At 41.1% G+C, this 17059-nt stretch overlaps 1 protein-coding gene across 1 annotated transcript; it reads right to left on the bottom strand.

Annotated features, from left to right (window-relative positions):
* Positions 1–368: 368 nt before the first annotated feature.
* Positions 369–3017, bottom strand: LOC148024310 (uncharacterized). Its single transcript, XM_087693685.1, has 3 exons — positions 2714–3017; positions 2475–2501; positions 369–1080 (listed from the first exon to the last, which is right to left on the bottom strand). Exons 1-3 carry the CDS (start codon positions 2779–2781, stop codon positions 912–914), a joined length of 264 nt encoding a protein of 87 aa, XP_087549811.1. The 5' UTR covers positions 2782–3017; the 3' UTR covers positions 369–911.
* Between the last annotated feature and the right edge of the window lie 14042 nt (positions 3018–17059).

The following is a 17059-nucleotide window of genomic DNA, read 5'->3' as shown; positions in this document are numbered from 1 at the left end:
ACATTACCACATTCCAGTCTTTGGGAACCCAAAATAATAATTGGACACTGCTGCTGCACATGGTTCGTTACTATTAACAATGCTGCTCTACCTAATTTTCATTACAAAGCTCTTGCAAATAAGAACATGTAATCCTCTTTAACTATTGCATCTAGTATACATAATACAATAAACACCATATTGGAAAATATGGGAATTTTCCACAAGTTTAAGGCATGTGGTCAAATCTTTGGATTTTTCATAACTTGAACACACTCCAAATCAAGCGCTCTATAGCTCAATAAATTCCATTTTTCAAGTGCTTTCCAATGATAGGTCACATCATATGGTTTTAAGAAACTTAAAAAACTTATAGGCATGTTATCCGGGTGCCCCCTTTTTAGTATTCAATAAATGGGAATTGGGAGATTCCCAAACTCACTAATATTGTGTTAATGGCTATAGCCTGTACTCTCTTAACCACTACATCTTAAATACAAGAGCTGTACATAAACCGAAGGGAACTTCTGAAAACCTCGCACATAGGAGACTAACAGCTATTACATCATACTCAAAAACTACTGCATATTCTCTATATAAAACGCTTTACGTACAAATGTCTCCACATGATATCTTTCATCGCAAAAACCTGTTCAAATGGTAGAAGCCCTGCTATAGCTCTAAAAACCTGTTCCCACAACTGCAGGAATTTGCTAGTGCAATGCTTTTACAAAAGGTCTAAAAAGGAACTGGTCGATACCATATTTGCTACTACATGTAATTCTCAAGCCTGCTGCAGTATAATGCTTTGTTTACAAACGTAAAGGTCTCCAAGAAACCTGTACAAAGGATACAGCAGCATGGCTATCTATATCATAAAAAGACAGTGGATATTGCAATCAACTGCAAGGTGAGATGCTGTAAAGTATGCTCTATACAGCTATGGACGCACGAGGGCAGGTGCATGGTGTGCACGTGCAGTTCTGTCCACATTTGCAGTATGACAGCCCACTAGCAGGGTCAGCTACCCTGCTGCATGTGCATTGATCACCACAAGCACAACTCTGACCACATTTACAGTATGGAGCCACAGCCACAACACTGCAAGAAAATCAACATCAGAAGGAATCCATGACCTTTATCCCAAGCTACAATCGAATTCTCCCAAAAAACCGACAGTCATGAAAGAGTGGCAGTTGATCTGACCACCACACTAAAAGCCCTTCACAGCAGATATTGGTAATCACAAAATAAGTGCCGGAAGAAAGATACAAGAGATGGGAATGAGATACAAGAGGGAATGCACGGAAGCTGTAGATGCAATTTAACCTTGCAAAGACAATGAATATTAAGAGGAACATGCAAAGATGAGACAGGGACGTAAAGAGCAACATACAAAGATGAGACAGGAACGTACGGAAGCAGTTGATGCAATGTACCCTTGATGTATAGGAGTTGTTCATGCAACGAAAAGATGTGAAGCTATTGATGAAATATAACCTTCAACTTCAAGCAGATAAGAACTCGTATGGTACAGAAGCTGTCAATGCAACATACAGAGGATAATATACAGAAGCTCTTGATTCCATATACCACAGTCAACTAAAAGCAGATAAGAATTAGTCTGCTACAGAAGATCTCAATGCGATGAACCACTAACACATGCACAAGCTGTTGATGCAATATAGCGCAAGCTGTTTATACAGTACACACTTCAATGCAGTAGAATGACCAGAATAAAAATATATTGACTATAATGCCACATGTGAGTATTCGTCCCGCACTAAGATCTAGGAGTAAATTGCAAAAAGATGCAAAATTGCAAAAAGATGCACATGCATCGAACCCATATCTCGTTCAACTGCTAGCACCAACATTTCATTAAACCGGCTAGCACAAAACCTCTATGCATAAAGTCAGAAAGCTGAAACAACACACATCGAGCTACCAACTAAGCCTGCATCATTAATTCAGTCAAGGCTACGACTAGTGACAGAACATCCCTACATTAAATCATTTGAGCAATTTGTTAACTTGGCGTCAACACTATGGATAGCAGCAGAGACTCTAAGCCTGCAGCATTAAATCAGTCCAACGATGAACAGCCGCAGAAAATTTAGCTGTATCATTAGATCAGTCGGACTATGCGCAATCACAGAAAAGTCTGTAAGTTGCATCATTAGATCAGTCAGACTATGCACAATAGCCACAGGAAAATCTAGGAGTTGCACAATTAGATCAATCAGACTATGAATAGCCACAGAAAATCTGCAACCACACTACCGGAACATGCAATCTTTTTTAGCACAGTACCCCTTCCGTAAATTACTGATGACAGTCCCTGCAAATGATGATGATAATAAACAATGCAAAGGCACGTTTCATGCAAATCATAATGTGCCTACAAAGGATAATGATAATAAACAAAGCAAAGAGTACACAGTTCATGCAGATCATAATGAGAATAACACAAAGCAAAACCTTAAAGGACGTACCAAGCACCTTCAGCAGTCATAGTGCACCTGTGAGGCAAACAAAAAACCAAACAGGTTAGAAAGCGCGGTTAGAATATGTGCGCTATCATAAATTTGCACATCTACAAACTCAGGTAGCGCATGTGAAGGTGTGAGCAAGACGATAAGAAAAGGCGTACAATGCATAATCACAAAACCTGTAGAAACAATCGGAAATCCCCCTATTATCTGAGTATGGCACAAAGATGAGAAAATCTTACCTGCAACCGATGCCACAAGGGCAAGGAAAGCCGCAGGGGCAGCTGGCACCGCAGGCGCAACTGGCCATGTCGAGGAGAATGCAGGATAAGCTCAAGACAGCAGAAAGGTATGATCAAGTCCACAGATATAATGGCGGAGCGAATTAGCTACCGATCACAGAATATGATGAACAATGGCGAACGAACGAACAACGGTAGTACAGATGAAACAAGACCAAATGAAATGAAATGAAAAACAGCAGCTCATCGAGTAAATACACCAGACATTTTCTTTGTTTTTGGTCTCTGGTTAGAATAGAAAGAGAGGCTTCTACGAGCATTGCATGGATGCATGCATGTGCGACACCAGTCTGAAGGCATTTCCCATGTCATTCCCATGGTGCAGAATCTCTATTAGGCACGCTATTAGAAGGGCTTCCCACGCGGCATATAAAAATAATGTCTTGCACTTTGTAACTACGCCAAAAGAGTAACATTCTAGGACCGATGGCTCAATTTCTTAGGATCACTAAATTAAGGAGTAAAGGAGGGCATCATTTACGTGCAATGATACTCTTGCATCTTTTAGAATTTGGTATAATCCTTCGCTACATCCTTATTGGACATCTACCTTTTGACAATCTCACAATCATCGAGCAATATTGCATGATAGAGCAATGTTTATGAAAAATATATATCGCAGCCTGTTACGCTAAAACTTTCAATCTTGAACAATGTCTAGCTTTTCTCTTCTATTTTGTGGATTTTTATGGTCATATTATAACTAAACTAACCCTAGATTACAAAATCAAAAAACCTTCTCTCTAAAATTTTCATGGATTTTTTTCGACACAGCCTCAATTTTTCATACACACTACCATAGAGTTTTAAGTTGACATGTATACCAAGTGATTGGGAGAGAAATTGGGCCCATCAATTTTCCATGAACATAGCTATAATCTAACACTAGGCGCTCCGCGCCTAGACTTGCCCCGGCGCTTCGCGCCCGGGCGGGCATGATTTTTGTGGGGGCGGCGGGTGCTGGACACGTGGCACCCACCCCCGCGTTCTCTTTTTTTTTTGGTGGGGGAAGTGGGGGGCTGCCATGTGGCACCCGCCCCCACCTCTCCTTAACTAATAGTATAGAGATATATATATATGCTAAAGGTATTCTATTATGTCTTTTTGTCTCCTCTCATCTTCTCCTATTGGAAAGAAATGTCTAAATTGAATGAGATGATAATTTCAAAAGTTTTGTGATTTTAGTTGCACTTATAAGTGCATTTAATACAAATGCATGTTTAAATGTGCATGCATGTTTAAATGCACACAATTGCTTTTACTTTGGTTGTGACTTTAGATGCACTACTAACTTGCTAGTAAGTGTACTTGCAAATGTGCACTACACTACAACAGAAACGAGGCATAGACGCGCATGTTAGACGTGCAAAGTCGGGCGCGTCTATCATAGCGTCTATAAGTGCGTGTAAACGTGCGTGTAAATAGACGCGAATTTTGCGTCTATGTATCCGTGCAAATAGACACTAATATAGAAGCGCCAGCAGACGTACAATTATTTAACCACCTAAAATTGCAATTCATATAATTAAAAAACCAACTTTAATAATTATTTAACCACCTGAAATTGATTCTTGAGCATGCACGTGTGCGCATGATAAAAACCATAGAATTAAGAATACACATTGAATCATTGAATTAAAAAATAGAGTTAATAATTACTCAAAGTACCATTGGCATCCTCGAAGTGAGTAAGGACACCACAATCTTGGATATTTCTCTTTTCATCTATACGTTGAGTTCGAAGATGTTTACCCTCACACCAAGTGCATTGAATAATGTGCACTAGTCGTAAAAGATAAAAGATCAAACTAGACATGCTGGACCCTCATGAGGTGTCTGTAGCAAAATATATTGGGTAGATGAAAGAGCCCTTAAGCTATGGTACACTTACTTGGGCCTTAAAACAAAGATCAGCATTACTCCTACTCTAGACTTGGATAAAAGTGCCAGTGAAGACTCGAGTGTTTTATGGCTCGAGAATCAATCGATGAATGGAAAAACATCACGTCCACATCTAGGTTCTATCCCACCCTTCAAGTTCAAAAAGGGCATGGGGTTTGGAATTCCTGGCTTTTTTAAAGGCAAGCCAAAACCATTGAATAGTTTGATGGAAGGCCCTCCCTTTTTCTATTTTGAAAATGTTGAGAACGTTCCCAATTCAGAGTGGGAGACCATCAAACGGCATTTTAATGGCATAGATCCAGAGTTCACAGACTCTAGATATTTTTCAGCATGCTTTAGGCTAAGGTGGTTATGTTTATAACCTTCCAATAGATGGAAGAAGGTTGATCCTTCCCCCTGCTCCCATGACAATCTTTGAGGTGCTTCCGAAAACAAAGAAGTATTGGCCCCCATGGGATCCGAGAGAGAAGCTGAATTGCATAAACACACGGGGTGCCCCTAGCACTATATATGGATTGATCAGAAAAATATTTTCTTCCCACTAAGAAAGCAATATACCTTCTTATCTTCAACATGAGATTGTCCTGGCATGCAAAATATGAAACTTGGTTTGGAAAGCTATCCCACTTGAACACCATGAGATTGAGCTGGTGCTTGGATATGATCGTGACCACACTTGAGGTTGCTCTACCCTTTCAGATCGGTATGATGCATTGGGCAACTCATTTCAGGTCAATACTATTGCTTACAGTCTTTCACCACTGAAAGAATTATATCCGCAAGGTTTAACAGTTATGTCCTTATTCTCGAGCCTTGGTGGGAAAGAAGTGGCATTGCACAAATTGGGTATAATTTTGAAGGCTGTTGTTATTGTGGAGATCAATGATAAATGTAAAAACATAATAGCTAGCTAGTGGAACAAAACCTTCCAAATAGGCCGATTTAAAATGGAGGATGACATTAGAGATCTTACTGATGATAAGTTGGCTGAGATTGTAGATGCAGTGGGAAAGATTGACCTCATAATTGGGGGAAGCCCCTGCAACAATCTCTCGGGCAACAATAGAGTAAGCAGGGTAGGCTTGGGTGGCAAAGAATCCTATCTTTTCTTTAAATTTCCCAAGATTCTGAGTAGTTTAAAACATATCATGCAAGCAAGAGGTTACTTGAATATGACCAAACCTCTTAACAACTAGTATTTTTTTGAATAGGGCATGATTGGATAGGGCATGATTGGATGTATATACGACATAATTACACATGGATCATACACTAGGACATGATATACATGTATAGAATCATACAGACATGATATACATGTATAGGACATATACATGCATAGGACATGATATACATTACCAACTTTACTTCTTTCTGAGTATTACAAATATACATCCAATCATTCAAAGCTAATTACATATATGTGATTTCATGCCCTATATACATCCAATCATGCCCTATACAAATGTGATTGGATAGGGCATGATGATTGGATGTATATATAAATCAAAGGTTGACTTGTGCATTTGCAATATATATATATATAGAACTAATCAATACACTCACATGTCTCATTTAATGTTGTGCACTTAACCTAGCCATGCATGCCAATTCATAGCATGAGTAGATTGATGTAAATCAGTTGGCTTGTACATATGCAAGCTATTCCAATCATGTCAAGGTGCACTTATAGCTCACATATCTTTGATTGATTGATGGATAATATGCCTTTCTCTATCTCTTTCGTGTACACCTTCATTGCATTATCTTTCTCTAACTAAAAACCATTCGTGCTTTATCCACCTATTGATACGTAAGTGGGATAATATGCAATTGTAAGTGGGATAGTCTAGTAAGTCACTACATATATATGTGCCAATTGACTTGCCAATGTGTTATCTCTTATCCTCAAGCTTTGTTATATATGTCACCACATAGGTCAATTGATTCCCTAAATGCATGTATTGATTCCTTAAATTGTTTCTGCGCGTCTGTAAGCGCGTGTAATAGGAATTATCTGTGCTTATACACGCGCAATTACACGCGCTGACAGACGCGCCACCCAAGTATAGAAAAATTTAAAAAAAGTTGTGGCTTTCTTTTCAAACCTGTGCTTTCCTGCGTTTTTTGCGCGTTTTCTGCAGTTCGAGCTCGACATCACTACTCGGGTCTATCTATCACTTCATGAAGACAATGAGGCAAGGAAATAAGAGTAAAGAGGACAGGAGAAAAGAAGAGCCAAAGAGTAAAGAACAAGAGCCAAACAGCAAGGAAGAGAACAAGATTGAAGCAACTTACTAAGGGAAGGGAGAAGGAGGACAAGGAGCTTGCAACCTAGCCGCCGCTACCCGTTGGAACAAGCAAAGAAGGTGAGTTCTTCTTCTCTCTCTCAATCTTTTTTGGTTTCTCTGTTTGTTTGTCTCTCTCTTCTCTCTCTTCACATGCTGGATCTTGTCATCTATGGAGGTTTTTAAGCTTTGTTTTTTAAGCAAGTTTGAGAAGAAATGGTGCGACTGTGCGCATCTGTCAGCACGTCTAGATGACAATGTAGACGCAGAAATAGATGCACTGACAGACGCCCACAGAGACGCGCTGACAGACGCTCACAGAGACGCAGGTATAGACATGCACAGAGACGCAGGTATAGACATTGTATGTAATATGTTTTATCTACACAGGGTAATATAATTTTTCTTGTGTAGATGTGGAGTCATGGATCCTCCAACACCCCATTCAACAAGGAGCAATTCATGGGGGAGATGACCAATTATCTTGGTCACCCTCCCACTGCAGATGAGGTTTTCAGTGTGATGTCTGGGACACCTATCACATCTTTGCCTACACAGGGATCAGCTGAGGTACATGGATCGGCCGAAGCACATGCATCTGCAGAAGCACGTGTATCGAGTGAGGTAGAGGGTAGTGCACATCAAGGGAGGAGGGAGAGTGGTGCGGGAGGACGAGGAGGTCGAGGGCTTTGTGGGAGTTGCCTAGGTGGTGGCTCTCGATCACCCTGACGGTAAAATGAGAGAGGTGAGTCTCCACAAATGTACTACTCTATCACTGATGTTGGTGGTATCTTGCATGACTTTGAGGGGAGGGAAGTGATAGCCTACTTGAGGAGTGTCGTGCATGCCACATACAAAGATTGCATGATTCCCTTCAAGCACAAAAAAAATGGTTTATGGCAAGAGGTGCTGCGGGCAGTACATAAAAGGTACCCTAATCCCGAGAATTTATGATTCTCAAATGATTGGGGACGGTCAAAGGTGAGAGACGCGCTTTATAACAAGAGGTCTCACCTTATGACGCGCGCCAAGGAGTCATTGCGGAGACAAGAGTAGGGGCACCCTGGATATGGCCAACCACCCCATTGCCATCGCAAGGAGTGGAAAGAGGCCAAGAAGAGAGCAGCGGAGAAAATGACAAGTCGCCAGCATGCAGAGGTGTGACATATCCAAATAGCAACCATGGGATCGTCGCATTATGGATTGGGTGGCAGGGAGTCATGGGAGGCTGAGTTTGTAAGTATTATTTGATTTCTTTTTTTAAATTAAATTTTGTAATTTGTTTCACTTCATTATGTAGTGTGTTTTAATACGTTGTATGTTCAAATTGTTTTGTAGTATCATATCGTTGGTAGGATGCCTACTCCTAGAGAGGTAGGCTACCATCGAGGTCATAACCGGGCGTCCACTTGGCAGCATTTCTACGAGGAGGGACTCATCACGGAGGAGCAATATAATCGCGCCATGAGGATTCCACTACCAGAAGAGGTATGTTTAATTTTTTACATGAAAAGTATAGATAACTCTAATTTATTATTTGTAATGGTATTTATATACCTTAATCCTTTGTGTAGGCAAACCCTGATGAAGTTGAGGATAGTGAAGGGGGGACTAGTAGTAGCGGTGGCGGCAGCGGCAGCGGCACAGGCAGCGGTGGTGGTAGCGATGATGATGCCTCTTCTGAGGAGATATAGAGGAGCCCCATGCATGCATGCCTCCCCTTGGCTTGTAATTTTCATTTTTGATATGTATTACTTTCAGCTAGTGCTTGCGACCATGACGTCACAAGCACTAGAACTCATAATATAAAAACGTTTCATCTATATATATGAAATTTCGTGTGCTACATACATTGTTTAGTTTTCAGTATCCAATCTTTGAAATAATCTTTCTCTGTTTTCCCTAAGCATACAATTTGATGTTGATGGGGGGGAAAAAACCAGAGCTCTCTAGTTTTTTTTTTAATACCTCTGTTTTGCGCGTCTATCAGGGCATCTAAATTGCAGGATAAATGCGCGTCTATTCTCGTCAAAAACTTTCAGAGTAAACGCAATTTTAGACGCGTAGATACACGCTTGTATGAAAGCACAATATGAATATGTCCACTTTTTTATAAATATGATTATATATTTACGTAGCGCGTTTATACGCGCGTCTAACTGTGCGTGTAACTCTGATCATAGGCGCGCTTTTAGACGCGATTTTGTAGACGCGCAAATAGACGCGTTAATAAACGTGCCCGACATTTTTTTTTCACAATTCAAATATTGCGTCTACAAGCGTGTCGATGAACCCTTTTTGTTGTAGTGCTATCTATCACATCTATGCTTCCATTTTGTTGGAGTGTAGGCTTGTTACTTAGTGCTTAGATTTCTTGACTTTAAGGCACATATATTAGGATGGCATATACGTTGGCCAATTGGGGAGGACACCTTGAGTAATTAAGGGAAATCTACAACAAAGTTTCTCAAGCCTTGCAATTGAACACATTGAGGGTCCACCACCCTTTGAGCTCAACTTGTAAAAGAGAAGCACTCAATAATGGACGGAAAAAGTCATGAAGAAGTTAGTTCTATGAAGAGACAGAGCCTCATGCAATGATATTGATCCACCTCGAGTGATGTGAACATCACTACAAGGGAATGGGGCAATAGCGACGGCCATTTGCAACACAAAAAAGCGGTGTCTCTAAAAGCGTCTCTATAAGCGTCGCTATTTGCATCACTATATGTGTCGCTAATATTAGCGACGCATATAGCAATGCTTTTCGCGACGCAAATAGCGATGCATATAGCGACGCAAATAGAGACGCAAATAGCGACGCCGGTCTGGGGAAAAAGTTTCGAAAACCCGAGCGTAACATTCGCCGAGAGAACATTTGCGAAAAAGAATGAAAGAGAGAGCAAGAGAGCTTAAAGCTTTGCGAGAGAGAGAGAGAGAGAGAGAGAGAGAGAGAGAGAGAGAGAGAGAGAGAGAGAGAGGAAGAGGGAGAGAGAGAGAGAGAGAGAGGGAGGGAGGGAGCTCATCACCATGCCGCCGCCGCTATATATGAAGAAGAAAGTGTGCAACGGAGAAGGGAGGGAAGGTGCAAAGAGAAGGTACAAAGGGTTTCATCTTCAGGCCTTTGAGGTAGGTACATTGCCTCTTCTTGCTTTATTTTTGTGTTATCTTGTTTTCTTTTTTTGTTTTTCTTTGCAAAGAGATACATGGAAAGAGAGGGAGGGAGGAAAGAAGGGAGAGAAAGAGAGAAAAAGGTAGAGAAAGGAAATAAAGAGAAAGAGGACGAGAGAAATGAGAGATGAAGGGAGGGAGAGAGGATGAGTGAGAGAAACAACAAGAGAGAGAGGGGGGAAAAACAAAGAGAGAGGAAACAAAGAAAGGGAAATAGAGAGATAAAGAGAGGGGGAGAGAAATAGAGAGAGGGAGAGGGAAGGAAGAGAGGAGGAGGACATAGAAAAGAAGGGTGAGGTAAAGAGAGGAAGGAGAGTGAAAAGAAGAGAAAGAGAGAGGGAGAAAGAGAGATAGAGAGAAAAAATAGAGAGTGAGAGAGAGGGAGAGAGAAATAGGAAAACAATGAGAGAATGAGAGAGAAGGTTAATAAAGAAAAGTAAAGGGAGAGGGGGGAGAGAGAGATAAAGAGAGGTGGGGTGACATTTCTTTCAATATCTTTGTTTCTTAAGCTTTTTATTTTCTATCTTTGATTGTCTTTGCAATGAGATGAGTTGAGTGAAAGTGGGGAGGGAAGGAGAGAGAGAAATAGAGAGAAGAAGGGAGGAAAAGGAAGAGAGAGATGGAGAGAAATAAAAAACAGGAGAGAGAAGGGCTTCATAAAAATTTGTCGAAACCCGAGCATGGCATTTTACAGGTTTTTAAACAAGCAAGAGAGAGAGATAGAGAGAGGCCATTGCCACTTCCACCATCCATGAAGAGGGAGGAGACAAGTGTATAGGAGAAGGAAGGAACTCCCGAATGAGAAAAAAATGAGAGAAGTACGAAGGGATTCTTCTTCAAACTTTGAGGTAAGTGCATTATCTATTCTCTCTTTGTTTTTCTCTTTTCTTTACTTCTCTCTTTCTTTTTGCTGATGAGTGTATTGAGAGAAGAAGTGAGAGAGATCAACATGTACAAGGGAGATTGAGAGAGAGAGAGAGAGAGAGAGAGAGAGAGAGAGAGAGAGAGAGAGAGAGAGAGGTCGCTGCCACCGCCAATCCACCACAAAAAAAGAGGGGACAACTGCAAAGAAGAAGGAGGGAGCCCATGAAGGAGAAGAAGAAGAAGGAGAAAAGCGCGAAGGGATTCTTCTTCAAGCTTTGAGGTAAGTGCATTATCTATTCTCTCTTTGTTTTTCTCTTTGAGGTAAGTGCATTATCTATTCTCTCTTTGTTTTTCTCTTTGTTCTTCAAGCTTTGAGGTAAGTCGATTATCTCTTCTCTCTTTGTTTTTCTCTTTTCTTTACTTCTCTCTTTCTTTTTGTTGATGAAGAGTGTATAGAGAGAAGAAGTGAGAGAGATCAACGTGCGCAAGGGAGAGAGAGAGAGAGAGAGAGAGAGAGAGAGAGAGAGAGGTCGCTACCACCGCCAATCCACCACAAAAAGAGAGGGGGCAATTACAAAGAAGAAGGAGGGAACCCGTGAAGGAGAAGAAGAAGAAGGAGAGTAGTGCGAAGGGATTCTTCTTCAAGCTTTGAGGTAAGTGCATTATCTATTCTCTCTTTTCTTTTCTCTTTTCTTTACTTCTCTCTTTCTTTATGTTGATGAAGAGTGTATAGAGAGAAGTGAGAGAGATCAACATGCGCAAGGGAGATTGAGAGAGAGAGAGAGAGAGAGAGAGAGGTCGCTGCCACCACCAATCGACCACAAAAAGAGAGGGGACAACTGCAAAGAAGAAGGAGGGAACCCGTGAAGGAGAAGAAGAAAAAGGAGAGTAGCGCGAAGGGATTCTTCTTCAAGCTTTGAGGTAAGTGCATTATCTATTCTCTCTTTGTTTTTCTCTTTTCTTTACTTCTCTCTTTCTTTTTGTTGATGGAGAGTGTATAGAGAGAAAAAGTGAGAGATCAACGTGCGCGAGAGAGAGAGAGAGAGAGAGAGAGAGAGAGAGAGAGAGAGAGAGAGAGAGAGGTCACTGCCACTGCCAATCCACCACAAAAATAGAGGGGACAACTGCAAAGAAGAATGAGGGAACCCGTGAAGGAGAAGAAGAAGAAGGAGAGAAGCACGAAAGGATTCTTCTTCAAGCTTTGAGGTAAATGTATTATATCTTCTCTCTTTGTTTTTCTCTTTTATTTACTTCTCTTTTTATTTTTGTTGATGAAGAGATGTATAGAGAGAAGAAGGGAGACAGATCAACACAAGGGAGATTGAGAGAGAGGGAGAGAGAGAGAGAGAGAAGCTGCCATTGCCACTACCATTGCCACCACATCCACTAAAAGAGAGGGGACAACTACAAAGGAGAAGCCAACCTCTGTCTCTTCTCCATCTTGCCCTCCTCGAGCTTGCATGGCACGCACCAAGCAAGCATGTTCCCGTTTCTCGGACATGGAGAGGCCTCATGCCAAAGCCCGCCACCTAGAGTACAAGGTGGAGCCTCCTCTAGTGTAGCAACAGGTACTCCCCATAGAGCACAACGACCACTAGAGAAGAAGAGGAGATGGAAACCAGGCACGAGTGTGAGACAGCCCACCAGTAGGAAGGTAGATTGCTACAGCTATGAGGATAGAAAGAAGAGCCTACATGATGTACTACATGTACCTTCTATTACCAAGAATCTATTGTCGATTGGACAGATAGCAGAATGAAATTTGCAGGAATCTAGTGTCGGTTGGATAGATGATTTCAACTGATACACATGGCTGTACATTCGGAAGTACAAGAATGAGGTACTCGATGCCTTTAAGCAAATGGGTTTATAAAGAGAAATGCAAGTCAGATGGTTCGTTGGAAAGGTATAAAGCCCGGCTCATTACAAAGGGATATGCACATCAATACAGCCTAGATTATGAGGAGACTTTCAGCTCGGTTGCTAAGATGGAAATGGTGAGAATAGTCATTGCATTAGTGGCTTCTAAGGGCTGAAAATTATGAGAAGTGGATGCCAAAAATGCATTCATGAATGGTGACTTGCTTGAAGAGGTATATATGGAGTAGCATAAGGGTTATGTACACAACCTGAGGTGTATATGGATACTAGCTAGCAACCCCGTCTATCATGCTAGATCCAAATACATAGAGATTCATTACAATTTCATCAGAGAAATGGTACTTGTAGGACAGATTGATCTACTTCATGTGAAGACACAAGACCAGGTAGCCGATATCTTTACCAAATCACTTGATAAAGAGAAATTTGTTTGTTTCATGGATCTACTTGGAGTACAATAACTAATCTGAGCTCAAGAAATGGAATTTGAGAAGGGGGAGAATAAGTTGGAGTAAGCAGAAGATCAATGGGACTTATTCATACCTCAGGGTTCTGACTATAATGAAAGCTTGAAGTGAAGCTCTTCTTCTTGGACCTAACAAGTGATAAAAAAGCTCCTTGATTAATACTTTTTTGAATTGATTATATCTAGCTTTTGTAATCGCAACCTCTTTTTCTTCTCGGGCCTAAGCAAGTGATGAAAAAACTCCTTGGGAAATACATTTTCGAATTAATTATATCTTGCTTTTGCAATCAAAGGATTCAATTTTTTTTAAATAATCTGATATGCAAAGTTTAGACATTAGATGTAGCTAACATTGGCAAATGAATTATGCAAGAATATTTAGTGCACATAGCTAGAAGGGTGGTAGGGCTGTATGCCCTGCCACCTACTTTTTTCCCACTCTGTAACCGTCGCTATTTGCGTCGCAAATTTACTTTGCAACCGTCTCTATTAGAGTTGCTATTTGCGTTGCTATATGCATCGCTATATGTGTCGCTATTTGCGTCGTTAGCGACACAAATAGCGACGCTAATAGCAATGCATATAGCGACACAAATAGCGACGAATCGATCGCGTCGCTAATAGCAACGCGAATAGCGATGACGGGGATAATTTTTTCCATGAATAATTCCGTCGCTTTAAACGTCGCTATTGGGTCTATATGTTGTAGTGCATTACACCTTCATAGTTATCATATGGTTGTAAATGAAATATTACTTAGAGTAGTAGTACTTTGGGGCATGTAATTCACTACCTAGTTAAAACCAACAATTTCTACCAAGGTAGAGAGTAGATCGTGTCTTTGAAGACAGTTTTGGCTAGTTGTTAACATGGCCCAAAGTACATGTGTGTGAATGTAGAAGACACATTGCATGTAGGCTTATATAAACATGAATTGTTTGTTGATGTGGGAGGAATTAGATGGCACATTGAGGTGTACATTCATGAGGAATCATTTGAGGTCAAATTTCAAATAAAGAAACTTGTCAAACATTGCATTGGAAAGTAACCGAGCACACAAATGTCCTCATTCAAGAAAGTCATCTTTTGAACGCACATGCAACGACATGGCGAACGTGACAATGCTTAGTGTTGGTTGCATGCTTGCGCTTGCGATGCTAGTGAGTACAGGAGTACTTCTCGATAATCCACAATAAAAGCAAAATTAAAACTCTCGATGGTGGAATTTGGTAACGTTTGCAAGATTGGATGTGTGAGCGAGAGGAGATCAGAGATATCGATGGAACATTTATACGCAGAAAAAAACGCTCACGCCAACCAAATTGGCCTTTAAAGCTTAAAATGATTAAATCGATGATCTTAAAGGCACCCCATTCCATGGCGCTTCTTAGGTGAAACGCTTAATGCCAAGTGGCAATGCATGCATTTCTCCTCATTAAAGAAATACATGCAGTAGCGTAGTCTCTGTTGCAGAGGACGATTAATGAGGGAGAGATCAGTTTTAGGAAGGATGAGATAGTGGAAAGGCGAGAGGCCTTATATGATCACGTAATTGACTCTTCTCACCGATTAGGTGCACAAGCGGAAGTTGAAGGTGAGAGGTAGACGAATGGACAAATCAATGGAGGAACCAGGGGGAAGATGTTGGATCTGTGGCCTATGGAAGGCGCAGTGTTATCCTAACGGAGTAACTGCTTGACAGCAAAGGAGTTTGCTGAGGCTTTGCGGGTCACGATCCAAGACGGCTGGAAGATCGTGGGCAAATTCATGGCCTTCGATCACCACATGAACTTGGTGCTCGGCGATTGCAAAGAGTTCCGCCACCTGCCTTCAAAGCTTGGCATGCCCAAGGAGGAGCAAGAGGACCGCTGAACCCTCGGTCTGCTCCTCCTGCTTCTCGAAGAGCTTCACGTCGGTGGCACGCTGGCGCTGGAACAGTGCCCCCTGCACCTCCTACACTGTCATCTCATTCTGGATCACCGTCGGCGCCAGCTTGTTGGCCCGCAGGCGCTCCATCTCTGCCTGTGCGTGCCGGAGCTCCACCTCGCAATGCAACTTCGCCTCCATCGTCGAAGCAGATGATCGTCGGACCTGCTCTTTATATAGAGCTGGCTTGAGGTGGAGGGTCGTTGGCCGAGGGACGCAGCTCGAGGAGGTGGAGGCTCGAGATGATTGTCAGGTCGCCGCGCAGCTCGAGGTGGAGGGTCGTCGGCCGAGGGACGCAGCTCGAGGAGGCGGGGGCGCAGGTGGACGCAGGAGCTTAGCGCCCTTTTCGCGGCAAGGGGGTGCCGGACACGTGGCACCCCCGCGATAAGTCAAGGGGAGGGGGCTGCCACGTGGCAACTGCCCCCGACCTCCTCTTAACTAATAGTAAGGATGTATACTAGCGATTAGGGGAGAAGTTGGGCATTCACGAGCAAAATTGACTACAACATGATCTTGGCTCAAGTTAGTCTTAACCCAATTCATAGTGAACGTATTGATTTGAGGGCACACCTAAAACATAAGAGTTCAATTCCAACACATCTGAATGACAATGGATAGTGAACACATCTTTGTGACCTTTTTGCTAGCTTCATAAAAGTCCATCATGACATGAATGAAACCACATTTAGATCTTCATTTAACATTGTCATCTCTGAAGCTTGGCCATTCTATAGGCCTAGAGAAATTTTGAAATTTCAATTCTCTTGTATCTTTGGCTAACTGTGAAACTTGCAAAAGGAAAAATGGTGGATCCACGTGTCTATCATTCTATAGCCTAACGTGTGCTAAGAAAACTTCAACAACGATAAGAGAATAAATATCCAACGTAGACTCACAAGCTACATATGAGTTGCTCATGACATGTATGAAGCCACCCTTAGATTGTAATTTGGCATTGTCATCTCTCAAGCTAGGCCATTATATAGGCCTAGCCAAATTTTGTAATTTCGATTCTCATGTGTCTTTAGCTAGCCTTTAAACTCATGAAAGGAAAACTAGTAGATCCACATGTTTAAACTTCCATGGTCCCATATGTATTGAGAAAACTTTTGATAATGATAAGAAAATTAATGTTCAAACACTCAATCTTGCAAGAACCACTGAAACTCACAAGCTACATATCTGTCCCTCATGACATGTATGAAGCTATTTTTATTAGACATTGTGATTTCTCAAGCTTGGCCATTCTATAGGCCTAATAAAATTTCAAAAATTAATTATCTTGTATCTTTGTCTAGGCTTGATACTCATGAAAGAAAATTTGATAAATTCATGTGTATGCCATTCCATAGTCTAGCTCATCTTAAGAAAACTTCAATAACAACAAAGTTAATGTTGAACAACTCAATCTTGTAAGAACAATAGAGGCTCTTGAGCTACATATGAATCCCTTATGAGATGTAAAAAGTCACCCCAAAATTTTCTTATGCAAGATTATAATTATTTAAATAATCTTAGTAAATAATTCTTATTACTAAGATATGTTAGGAGATTATATGATTATATTTAAGTTTCATATTTATCCCTATACTATAGGGTTAACAAGCACTCAGTTTTAGATTTTTGAGTTGAAGAATCTTAGAATCTAGCTAACTCAACTTTAGAATTTTGAGTTGAAGAATCTTAGAATAGGAATAATCTCTAGGTAATGTAATTGTAGCATTACAATAGGATATATGTACATGATATTGTAATATATAAGCACAATACCATGTATTATTAAAACTA

The sequence above is a fragment of the Lygodium microphyllum genome, chromosome 15 (assembly GCF_053477565.2).
Source record: "Lygodium microphyllum isolate KBCC chromosome 15, Lygodium_microphyllum_v1.1.10, whole genome shotgun sequence".
Lineage (NCBI taxonomy): Eukaryota > Viridiplantae > Streptophyta > Polypodiopsida > Schizaeales > Lygodiaceae > Lygodium > Lygodium microphyllum.
Note: the sequence above shows the minus strand (reverse complement) of the source record. Positions and strands in the feature narration are given on the sequence as shown.

Coding starts and splice junctions, on each gene's coding strand:
- LOC148024310 (XM_087693685.1), bottom strand. CDS start 2,781: ATGGCCAGTTGCGCCTGCGGTGCCAGCTGCCCCTGCGGCTTTCCTTGC. Junction 2,502..2,713: donor CCTTGTGGCATCGGTTGCAG/GTAAGATTTTCT, acceptor TTTGCCTCACAG/GTGCACTATGACTGCTGAAG. Junction 1,081..2,474: donor ATGACTGCTGAAGGTGCTTG/GTACGTCCTTTA, acceptor ATTTTCTTGCAG/TGTTGTGGCTGTGGCTCCAT.